The sequence below is a fragment of the Choloepus didactylus genome, chromosome 10, assembly GCF_015220235.1.
Source record: "Choloepus didactylus isolate mChoDid1 chromosome 10, mChoDid1.pri, whole genome shotgun sequence".
Taxonomy (NCBI): domain Eukaryota; kingdom Metazoa; phylum Chordata; class Mammalia; order Pilosa; family Megalonychidae; genus Choloepus; species Choloepus didactylus.
In genome coordinates this window covers 99,049,887-99,062,321 of record NC_051316.1, presented here as the reverse complement: position 1 = coordinate 99,062,321, position 12,435 = coordinate 99,049,887, and the positions used below count along the sequence as shown (strand labels likewise).

Here is a 12,435-nt window from a genome sequence, read left to right as displayed (position 1 = left end):
GTTGCCACTCTCTTGGCCTTACTTCAGGTTTGGGATAGTTTTTCTTAAGAATCCAGTTGAACATTGAGATGATATTTGCTCTGCCCAGTATTTCAGTACCTAATGAAATTCTTATTCTCCCCTTTCTATCCTTTCACATGCTCATATGTCTTTTCTACTTATGGCATTTGAAATTAACCTCCTTTCTGGTTTTCTATGTACTTTTTCTTACAGTTCTCCCTTTTCCTCCTCTGTATTTCACTCTAGTTTTTTTCTTCCTCCTGCTTAAACTGACTATAATATGGGATGTGAGTGTATTTAAAATATTTATTATACCAGTAAAGTTTTATCTTCCCTCTTCTTAATTTTTAATTGAGGTTTCTTTAAACTTTTATGTGCTTGCCTCAAAACAAAAGTAAAATACAAGCCAATTTGAGTTAACAAAATTTTTGTGTTTTTTTTTGTTCTCTTCTCTGCCACCCTGTTCTCTCCCCTCCATGAGTTGTAGCTTTCAACTGAACAGTTTCCAATACTGTTTTAATTAAGGTAAAAGAGTGGAAAAAACCATGGAAGTAAAGAGGTCTTTCTTTGTCCTAAACTTTATGTTTTAGAAATTTTTTAAGCATTTTTCAGTTGTAGTTTTATATGTACCATTGAAGGATACCTTAAAGTAACGTGGAAGATAAAGAACAGTTATGCACACTTAATAAATATTGAGAGCTGGCTGTTTGATGATACAGTGTGAACACCATAATCAAATTGCAGACCTGGAGTCCTGCTTAGTAATTCCTACTTTGCTAAGGTTTTTAAATTTAAACATATGGTTTTCTGTTTAGAAAAGGTTACATTTAGTGTAAGTATTCAAAATAGCACATTTTTATTCTCATATTCTTTATGAAATCAGAAAGAGTTTAATTTTAAGAATTAAGAATTTTACCATTTAATGAATGATTTTTTTTCATCCTCAAGATAAAGCAAAAGGAGAGAAAGACTAATACTGACACTTTATATGAAGTTGTGTGCTTGGAAAGTGAATCTGAAAGAGAGAGGAGGAAAACTACAGCCAGTCCCTCAATTCGCCTGCCACAATCTGGATCTCAGAGTTCAATGATACCTTCTCCTCCAGAAGATGATGAAGAAGAAGGTAAATTGTAGAAAGAGTTTTGATTTGTATTTTCAGGTGGAATACTATGCAAACTATTATAATTTTATCATGGAATTGATAATGGGACATAGCATTAGGAATTCTTAAATAATAATCATGCTGTAATATATGCAAGGAACTGTGAGGAATTTAAAAAAAATGATTAACATTGGCCCTTCCCCATCTGATGCTTGCAATCAAATTGAAAAAGTGAGATTTATAATTAGTGCTTTTTTTGTATCAGTCTAGGACTAGCTTGGTGTATTAGACAGTTTTTAGAACAGATTTGACATAGCTTTCTCCTACATAAATGTTCCTATCTCAACAATTTGATTGGATCAAGTTCACTTTCCAGAATGTGGCTTCCACATATGACCCTTTAACCAAGTATACGTATGTGCCGGTTTGAATATATTATGTCCCCCAAAACACCATTATCTTTGATGTAATCTTGTGTGGGCAGACATATCACTGTTGATTAGATTGTAATTATTTGAGTGTTTCTATGGAGATGTGCCCCACCCAACTGTGGGTGATGGCTCTGGATAGTCTCCATGGAGGTGTGGCCCCACCCATTCAGCATGGGCCTTGATGAGTTTACTGGAGCACTGTATAAGCTCAGATAGAAGGAGCGAGCTTGCTACAGCCAAGAGGGACACTGAAGAATGTGTCTACACATTCTGTATAGACTCTATTCCTGCATACTCTATTCCTACATACATGGTGGGTTCCTTACTTCTGTTTAGTCCATCCTCTTACCCATCTCAGCATCAAATCTGATGATAATGTCCAAGGTATAATAATGTAAAGAAGTTTAATAATGAGTATCATGGATTTCTTAGCCTTTTAAAATCATTGCTCTCGGATAATTATCTTTAGTAGCAGTGCAAATTCATGATGTAATCATCAGAGGTGTAAAGATCTAGACTTTGTTTGGGCAAGTTAAGCCAAGAAATCAAACACAAATAAAAACAAGAAACATTGTTGAGGGCACAAGGAGGCAGATACTGTTGTATGGAACAGGTGGAAATGCAGATTGTTAAAACCGTTTTGGGGGACATCTAGGTAGATGGCGGAATAGGAAAGGCAGAGCTAACTTCTCCACCGTGGAATAACTAGAGAAAAGGCAGAAAACGACTGGGACAGTGGTTCCAGGGTATGAGTGGCCAGAGAGGGACTTCTGCATTGTATAGGGAGGACCTGAATGAAAAAGCAGAGAAATTGTGACTGAAAGGATTGGGTGAGTTTTTTTAGTTGTGACTACCTCTGGGGCTGTCTGCCATGTGCCGGTTGGAGTGGGCGAGAGAGAAACTGTGTACTACTGCACTCCCATCTCCACAGCCAGCTTGGGAGATCACCTTTCTCAGTCCCACAGGCAGCAGCTCCCATGTGGGAACTTGGGAACCAAGAGACTTGTTTTAGCCATGTACAGAGACCTTGCTGCGGTGCTCAGTGCCTACCCCCCAACCCTGAGGCAGGCCACTGCAAACAGCTGGTTTGGAGGAACACTGCGGGGCCCTCACCTCAGGAGGAGAGGGAATGTAGAGCAGAGCTGACCCAACAATTAGCAGGCAAGAGAGACATTCTTTGTTCCTCTGCCTGTATCCTTTCTCCACGGAGACCGAAGGTGCTCATGGAGTACCTGGGCGGAGAGGTGGGGACAAGGGATAGAGCCATGGAAGCACCAAGCGTTCCACTTCTGAGCTAGCTCAGGCCTGGGGAAAGTGAAAATTTCAGTCCCTCAGCCCAAGGTTATTCCACACAGAAACCTGAAAATCACCAGACCCATCGTGCCCTCAAGTTCTCTGCTGAGGTGCACAGTGCCCACCCCTACTTCCGGGACCGGTGAGTTTCAGCATGCATGGAGACCTGGTACATTGACTGGATTTTCACCTGATTTGAACTCCTCTCAGGGCTGCCACAGTCAGGGAGAAGCTGGCTTGAGGGGAGGAGGTCGCCCAAGAGCACCATCTTCTGGGAAGACAGGGAAAGTGTACCAGGCATACTGCTGTTCTGCCAAATCTTCTACAGATGTTCAGATAGACTTGCATCTCCCTCAGGAGGCCTTGGCCTTGGTCTCACTGGGAATTAATCATAAACCAAGTGCCAAAGGAGAACTTCAATGCAAACCCAAGGAACTATAAAGTCTTAGACAAGTGAGGGAAATCAACTTTCAAAATAACCTTGTCAAGTTAATCAAATGCTGAGAAATCAGCAGAAAATCACAAAGCATGTGAAGATGCAAGAAAATATGGCCAAGCCAAATGACCAAATTTAAAAGCCAGAGGAGAAAGAGTTGGGAACAACTAATTAAAGAGATACATATAAATCTCCAAAACAACTTCAATGAATTGGCTAGGGACATAAAGGATATCAGGAAGACACTAGAAGAGTATAAAGAATTTGAAAGAGTAAATAGAAGAATAGCAGATCTAATAGGATTGAAAGATACTATAGATCAAATTAAAAGTAAACTAGAGACACACAAAAGCAGATTTGAAGAGTCAGAAGAAAGAAAAGGTGAATAGATAATAGGGCAATTGAATGTAAATGCACAGAAGAACAAATGATGAAAAAGATGGAAATTTGCAGTTGAATCTTAGGGAAATCATGGACACGATGAAGGGCACAAATGTAAGAATCATTGGTGTCCCAGAAGGAGAAGTATAAGAGTAAAGGGCTAGGAAGAATATTTGAGAAGATAATTGGGGAAAACTTCCAAATCATGCAAATCAGAGAAGCCCCATGAACTCCAAATAGAATAAATTCAAATAGAACCACTACAAGATACATTCTAATCAGGTTGTCAAATGCTGAAGAGAAGGAGAAAGTCCTGAAAGTAGCAAGAGAAAAGTGATTTCACCACATACACAAGGAAAGCCGCATAAGACTAAGTACTGCCTACTCAGTGGGCACTATGGAGGTGAGAGGCAGTGGTAAGACATGTTTAAGATTCTGAAAGAGAAAAATTGGCAGCCAAGAATTTAGCAAAGCTGTCCTTCAAAAGTGAGGGAGACTTTAAAATTTTCACAGAGAAACAAATGCTGAGACAATTTGTTAACAAAAGACTGGCCTGCAAGAAATATTAAAGGGAGTTCTGTTGGTTGAAAAAAAAAGATAGGAGAGGTCTGGAGAAGGGCACAGAATTGAAGAGTATTAGTAAAGATAACTTAAAAAGAGAGAGGGAAAAAATAAATCTGACAAATAAAAACCAAAGGGTAAGGTGGTTGGTTCCAGTACTCCCTTTACAGTAATAACTTTGAATGTGACTGCATTAAACTTTCCGGTTAAAATGTACAGAATGGCAGAATGGATAAAAAAGCTGTTTACTAGAGACTCATCTTAGAACCAAGGAAGCAAATAGATTTAAAGTGAAAGGATGGAAATAATATTCCACACAGCTGTAATCAAAAGAAAGCGGAGGTAGCTATACTAATAGCAGACAAAATAGACTTCAAATGCAAAGATGTCATAATAGACAAGGGACATATTAATATAAGGGACAAGTCACCATGAAGAAATAACAATCATAAATGTTTATGCACCGAATCAAGGAGGTCCAAAGTTCATGAGGCAAACATTGGCTAAACTGAAGACAGCAATAGATGTTTCTACAATAATAGTGTGAGACTTCAATACACCACTCTCTTCTATAAATAAAACAACCAGACAAGGATCAGTGAGGAAACAGAGAACCTAAACAATGTAATAAATGAGTAGACCTAACAGACATGTATAGACTGTTGCACCCTAAAACACCTGGATATACATTCTTCTCTAGCACTCATGGAATGTTCACCAGGAGAGATCATATGCTGGAGCACAAAATAAGTCTCAATAAATCTAAAAAGATTGAAGTTATTCAGAGCACTTTCTCTGAACATAATGGAATGAAGATGGAAATCAGTAACCACCAAAGAACCAGATCTTTCACAAATATTTGGAGGTTAAACAACACACTCTTAAACAGTCAGTGGGTCAAAGAAGAAATTGCAAGAGAAATCAGTGAATATTTGGAGACGAATGAAAATGAGAATACAACATATCAAAACCTATGGGATCATCAAAGCAGTGCTGAGAGAGAAATTTATAACTCTAAATGCATACATTAAAAAGGAAGAAAGAGGTAAAACCAAACACCTAACTGAACAGCTGAAGAAGCCAGAGAAAGAACAGCAAACTAACCCTAACGCAAGTAGAAGAAACAAACTAACAATGATTAAAGCAGAAATAAGTAAACGGAGAAAAAAAAATAGAATCAATGAAATCAAATGTTGGTTCTTTGAGAAGATCCAAGATTGACAACCCTTAGGTTGACTGGAAAAGTCAAAAAGAGAGAAGATGCAAATAAACAAAATCAGAAATGAGAGGGGGCCATTACCATGGTGTTCTGGTTTGCTAATGCTGCTGTTAAGCAAAATACCAGAAATGGATTGGCTTTTATAAGGGGGATTTATTTGGTTACAAAGTTACAGTCTTAAGGCCATGAAGTGTCCAAGGTAGTGCATCAACAACAGAGTACCTTCACTGAATGATGGCCGATAGTTTCCGAAAACTTCTGTTAGCTGGGGAAGGCAGGTGCTTCCAGGTCAGTTTCAAAATGGAGTTCTCCAAAACTTCAGTGTCAGCTTCCAACGGTTGTCTTCAAAATGTGTGTCTCAGCTGCAGCTGCATCAGGGGCCCGTAACTCCAAGCCCGTAACTCCAAGCATCAGTGTCAGCAAACTCCTTCTGTCTGAACTCTTACATAGGGCTCTTGTAAACTAATCAAGGCCCTTGCTGGGTGTTGGGGCCACACCTCCATGGAAATAATCTAATCAGAGTTATCACCTACAGTTGGGTGGGTCACATCTTCATGGAAACAGCCTAATCGAAAGGTTCCAACATAATCAACACTAATATGTCCGCCCCTATAAGATTGCATCAAAGAACATGGCGTTCTTTGTTTGGACATAATACATCCAAACTGGCACACATGGATCCCAAAGAAATAACAAAAAATCATTAGAGGATACTATGAACAACTGTACACCAACAAATTAGTCACTTAGAGGAAATGGTCAATTTCTTAAAAACGCATGAACAACCTATACTGATTTGAGAAGAAATAGAAAACCTCAACAAACCAATCAGAAGTAAAGAGATTCAATTAGTCATCAAAACTTTCCTACAAAGAAAAGCCCAGGGCCAGGTGGCTTCACAGGAGAATTTTACCAAACATTCCAAAAAGAACTGACATCATTCTTGCTCAAACTCTTCAAAAAAATTGAAGAAAAGGGAACACTACCTGACTCATTTTATGAAGCTATCATCACTAATACCAAAGCAGATAAAGATACTACAGAAAGGGAGAAGTATAGGCCAATTGACGTAATGAAACTAGATGCAAAAAATCTCAACAAAATACTTGAAAATTGAATCTAAAGGCATATTAAGAGAATTATATACCACGACCAAGAGGGGTTCATTCCAGGCATGAAGTGGTGGTTCAATATAAGAAAATCAGTCAATGTAATACAACTACATTAACAAATTGAAAAGGATAGATTCCATGATCATCTTGACGCTGAAAAAGCATTTGACAAAATTCAGCATCCTTTCATGATAAAAACACTTCAAAAGGTAGGAATCGAAGGAAACTTCCTCAATATGATAAAGGGCATATATAAAAAAACCCACAGCCAGCATGATACTCAATGGTTAGAAACCGAAAGCCTTCCCCCTAAGATTGGGAATGAGACAAGAATGCCACTGTGCACACTGTTATTCAACATTGTGCTAAAAGTTCTAGCTAGAACAATTAGGCAAGAAAAGGAGATAAAAATCATCCAAATCAGAAAGGAAGAAGTAAAACTTTCATTATTTGCAGATGACATGATCCTGTATTTGGTTAATCCTGAGAAATCTATGACAAAGCTACTTGAGCTAATGAACAAATTCAGCAAAGTGGCTGGATATAAGATTAATGTGCAAAAATCAGCAGTGTTTCTATACACTAGTAATAGCCTGAGGAGGATATTTAGAACAAAATTCCATTCACAATAGCAACTAAAAGAATCAGGTATCTAGGAATTAACTTAACCAGGGATATAAAGAACCTCTACCCAAAAAAAATATAAAATTTTGCTAAAAGAAATAAAAGAAGACCTAAATAGGGGGGAAGATATTCTGTGTTCGTAGATAGGAAGGCTGAATGTCTTTAAGATGTCACTTATACCCAAATCAGTCTACAGATTCAATGCAGTACTGGTCAAAATTCCAACAGCCTACTTGCAGACTTGTTAAAGTTAGTTATCAAATTTATTTGGAAGGGAAAGGGGCATTGAATTGCCAGAAACATCCTAAAAAATAAGAACAAAGTGGGAAGACTTACACTTCCTGACTTTAAAGCTTATTAAAGTGGTCAAAAGAGCATGGTATTGCCACAAAGACAGACATATTGATCTGTGGAATCGAATTGAGAGTTGAGAAATAGAGCCCCAGACCTATGGTCAATTGATTTTTGACAAGGCCCCCAAATCCACTGAACTGGGACAGAATAGTCTCCTCAACAAATGGGGCTTGGAGAACTGGATATCCATATTTAAAAGAATGAAAGAGGATTCCTACCTCACACCCTGTTCAAAAATTAACTCAAAGTGCATCAAAGACCTAAATATAAGAGCCAGTACTGTAAAACTCTTAGAAGAATATATAGGGAAACATCCTCAAGATAGATAAATGGGAACTCCCCCAAATCAGAAGCTTCTGTGCCTCAAAGGACTTTGTCAAAAAAGGTGAAGAGGCAGCCAACTCAATGAGAGAACATACCTGGAAACCATATATCTGTTAAGAGTTTAATATCCAATATATTTAAAGAACTCCTACAGTTCAACAATGAAAGAACAAACAACCCAATTTAAAATGGGCAAAAGGTATAAATAGACATTTTTGCAAAGAGGAAATACAGATTACTAAAAACCGGAACACTTATTAACTGCTGGTGGAATGTATAATGGAAGACGGTTTGCAGTTCCACAGAAAACTTAAATATTGATTTGCCCTATGACCTGGCAATCCCACTACTGGGTATATACCCAGAAAATCTGAAAGCAGTGATACGAACAGATATTTGCACACGATGTTCATAGTAGCATTCTTTACAGTTGACAGAAGATGGAAATAATCCAAGTGTCCATCAACAGATGAGTGTATAAACAAAATGTTGTATATACATATGATCGAATATTATGCAGCAGTAAGAAGGAATCTCTTCCTGAATCATGTGACAAAATGGATGAATTTTGAGGACATAATGCTGAGTGAAATTAGCCAGACATAGAAAGATAGATATTATATGTTTTCACCAATATGAACCCCCTAAAAAATGTAAACTCAGAGTCTTTAAATGTAGAATATAGGGGACCTAGAGATTGACAGAAGCTGGAGAAGGAGGAGTCCTTACCTAATATGTACAGACTGGTTAACAAGGTTGAAGTAAATATGTGGGAACGGATTGAAGTGGGCTAGTTCATTAATGGAATTACAAGTAATGGTGCCTTATTGAAGGGGAATATGATTGATAGGGATTGTTTGAAGTCATGTATTCACCAATTAGCATTACACATATAAGTCAGTTCTTGCATGAACTACTTCAAAGGTATGACACTTCTACAAAGAGTTAATAATAGAGTGATGTTCCAGTTTGCTAATGCTGCCATTTTGCAAAATCCCAGAAATGGGTTGGCTTTTATAAAGGGGGTTTATTTGGTTGCTATGTTACAGTCTGAAGGTCATGAAAATGTCCAAATGAAGGCATCAACATGAGTATACCTTCACCAAAGGAAGGCTAATAGCATTCCGTAAAAACTTTCTTAGCTGGGAAGGCACATGGCTGGCGTCTGCTGATCCCAGGTTGTGTTCCAGCTCTACTCTCAGCACCTGTGCATTCTTCAGAGTGTTCCTCTTGGCTGCAGCACCTCCTCCTGTCACTTTTCTAGGACTCCAGTGATTCAATTAAGACCCACCTTGAATGGGTGGGGTAACACCTCCTTGGAAATTATCCAACCAGAGGTCTCGCCCACAGCTGATTGAGTCACATCTCCATGGAAACAGAGAATTCCAACCTAATCAACACTAATACATTTGCCCCCACAAGACTGCAACAGAGAACATGGCGTTTGGGGAGACATAATACATCCAAACTGGCACAAGTGGTATATGGGGAAAACTACCAACTGCAGAGCTCTCCTGTTGTTGTACATTTAGGTGGTTTGTAATTTTATTAACTCTTATAAATAATACTACTAAATATTTTCATACATAAAGCTGCTTTCTTTGGAAAAGGAGGTAGAATGCAACATATTTTGAGTCTCATAATTTTATAATTAAATAGCTCTTCTCTGTGATTAAATAACATGGACCTATATGGAACACAAAAGAAAATTGTAGAAGTTACAATATTCTACTTAGGACCATTTTTGTTTTCTTTTTTGTATACCTATATACCAAAAGAAATTATGGCTTTATGTTCTCAAGCAAGTCGTTTAAATTTGACTCGTACATTCCCATGTCATTTTAGGGTTAGCATAGCCACCTCTTTTATCCTTTTTTGTGTGTTTTGTTTATTAAAGATAATGATGAACCTCTCTTGAGTGGATCTGGTGACGTATCCAAAGAATGTGCAGAAAAAATTCTTGAAACATGGGGAGAACTGCTGTCAAAATGGTAAGTTATAATAGAATAGTTCTTTTCATGTACAAATCTCATTTTATGTGTTGGGAATCTTACCTAACGACAATATTCAATTTTAGAACCAGTAATAGAAACCTAAGCATGAGGTTCACACTCTGTAACATTCTTAGAGATCTATAAGGGTAGAAGTAACAATTTGAAATCAATTTTAAGAATATCAGAAAGCATTACCCATGCAAAACCTAAAAAGTTCCTGTCAAAGTTCCCATTGCTGGAGAAAATATTTATGCAAACAAAGTTTATGGGGAGGATAAGAGGTCCTTTATATTGTTGACGTTGGAAACCACTGACTGCTCATTCTTAAGACAAGACAGAATAATCAGACAAGCTTTGAGGTTGCTCATGCAATGAAAAGGCGCACGGTACAGACCGTAGGCGGAATGTTTCCTTATCTGCATTATGTACCTAAAGTGACAAAGTAGAGTGTCACAAATACAATGCAAATTACCTGCTTTTCCTACTGATACTTATAAATTCAGGAATTTACCATTAGCTCAAGAGAGAGCTTGACAACGGTGTTATGAAGCACTATCCTATAGGATGTCTAAAAAGAGTACTTTCTCTTCAGGTTATTTATTAATATAACCAGAGACTCCCTAGTAAGTCAAGTTGGTGAGGCCCTTTCTCCCTGTATATATACTGAAAAAAAAAAAATGAGCTTGAAAGTGATCCAAACATCATATAGGCCTGTTCATTTGGGGTTTGATTTTTCTCAGAATTTTTAAGTCATGAAGCCTTTCACTTTATTGTTAGTAAAACTGTATTAGGATTTTAAAAAAATTAGTTCATGCCCTTGAGGAATGGGACTACAAATGGCCTATTAACTGCCTCTAGCACTCTCACAACACTTTACACTTTTAGTAAAACATCTCCACATTAGGAAATGTCAGATATGTAGAGGAAAAAAGGCTAACCAAAGCATGGTTTGTCTTGACACAAGTGGTTTAATAATCGAACTCTGCAAAGACCGCCTCACCTCCACCCCCAGGGGAATAGTTCTCATATATTTTAAATATTTTTAATATTCCTTTAGCAATCAAGAGACAAACCTACTGACTTTCTTGTCTCAATTATATTTTCAGTTAAGTGAATTTGGGGTGTTTGCATTGCTACTGGCAGGAATTTCATCTGTATGAAAAACTTTCTGCTCAAAAACAGAAATGTAATTGAGCCTTGACATGGTTACTTAGTAGTGTATTTTAAATCGTTTAAAGTCAGCATTTAGATTCTAGAATTAGATTTTATTAGATGAATATGTCAGCATTTTACACAATGACTCATTTATTTTACTAATATCTTTTTCCCATCCCTTGAATATATTAGCTGGTTTTCTTTCTTTCTAACTGTCTTTATGTGTTTAAAACTGTTTTTGCTGGTCTCAGTCATATTTTTGGAAATGATACTTTAGTCTCTCTTCTTCATTTCATTTCAGCATTATTATATGTGTATTCTACAGATAGGAAGCACTGCAATATCCTGGTATTTTAGAGCCTTGTAGACCTGTCTTCAGTTACTACCTCTACTACTTCTAAGCTGTATGATTTTTAGCAAGTCACTTAACTCTTCTGAATCTCGTTGTTTAGAAAATAGATGTCTATAAAACCACCATTCACTATTGTAAATTAAAAATAATGGCTGTCATAATTTTAGTTGTAGTACTAGTAGTAGTAAGTTATATGTACTATCTCCACTGTAATAACCTTATGAACAAGTTTCCATTTTTACAAATGAGGAAACTGGCATAGAGGTTAAGTCAAACATTCTAGTTAGTAAATGGCAGAACCAGAATTTTTAGCCCAGTCAAGTCAGATCCCAAAGCTGATTATCTTAACTTGACATTAGATTTTACTGGCAGTACTAGTTATAGTAGCATTGAGCTCTAATTCTCTAAATTCATTTTAGTGTAACTCTTCTTATTGGATACTTAATGTCAGTTTAAAATAGTATGCTTAGTTGGATAGGTAAAGTTAATATTATCAATGACATAAAGTTCTTCTGAAAATAATTTTATCAGGATAAATTAAGCTAAGGCTTAGCAAACCTTTTCTGTAAAATGCCAAATAGTAAATATTTTAGGCTTTGTGGGCCCTTAGTCTCTTTAGAAACTATTCAGTCTGCCATTTTAGTGCAAAAGCAGCCATATGTAATGTATAAAGAAATAAGCATGATTGAGCTTCAATAAAAGTTCATTTATAAAAACAATTGGCAGGCCAGATTTGGACCACAGGTCTTGGTTTGCCAACCTCTGAATTAAATAACGGAACTATTTTTGTTCATCTCCCAACTCTCTAAAAAAGACAATATGGAATTGTCTGTAGTTCTAGCATTGGAGTAACAGCATCGCAGAATTTATTTATTTTTAAATGTGTTGTGCATTATTTTCCTGTATTTCTGAAGAAATTTTGAGAAAAGCCTCAGTCCTTTTTACAATTTGGTAATGATCATTTGGTATCAGTAACTTCCACTTAAATCTAATAATCACAGGATTTCTTCCATGTCAGAAGCCTGCTTTATGGACTCAGTAATGGGGGCTCTCAAATCACAAAGCAGCTGTGATGTAATAGATAGAGCATTCATTGT

General features: G+C 37.0%; 1 protein-coding gene across 4 annotated transcripts in view; it reads left to right on the top strand.

Moving 5' to 3' along the window:
• Positions 1 to 12,435, top strand: part of RABGAP1 (RAB GTPase activating protein 1) — a 200,635-nt gene that overhangs the window by 97,170 nt on the left and 91,030 nt on the right. For all 4 annotated transcript variants that reach the window (XR_005210750.1, XM_037798308.1, XM_037798309.1 and 1 more), the window contains 2 exons: positions 949 to 1,123; positions 9,735 to 9,828. Coding sequence is in view for 3 of the 4 variants with exons in the window: in XM_037798308.1 (XP_037654236.1) it covers positions 949 to 1,123; positions 9,735 to 9,828 (269 nt within the window). In the remaining variant the exon portion in view is untranslated. The remainder of the gene's footprint in view (positions 1 to 948; positions 1,124 to 9,734; positions 9,829 to 12,435) is intronic.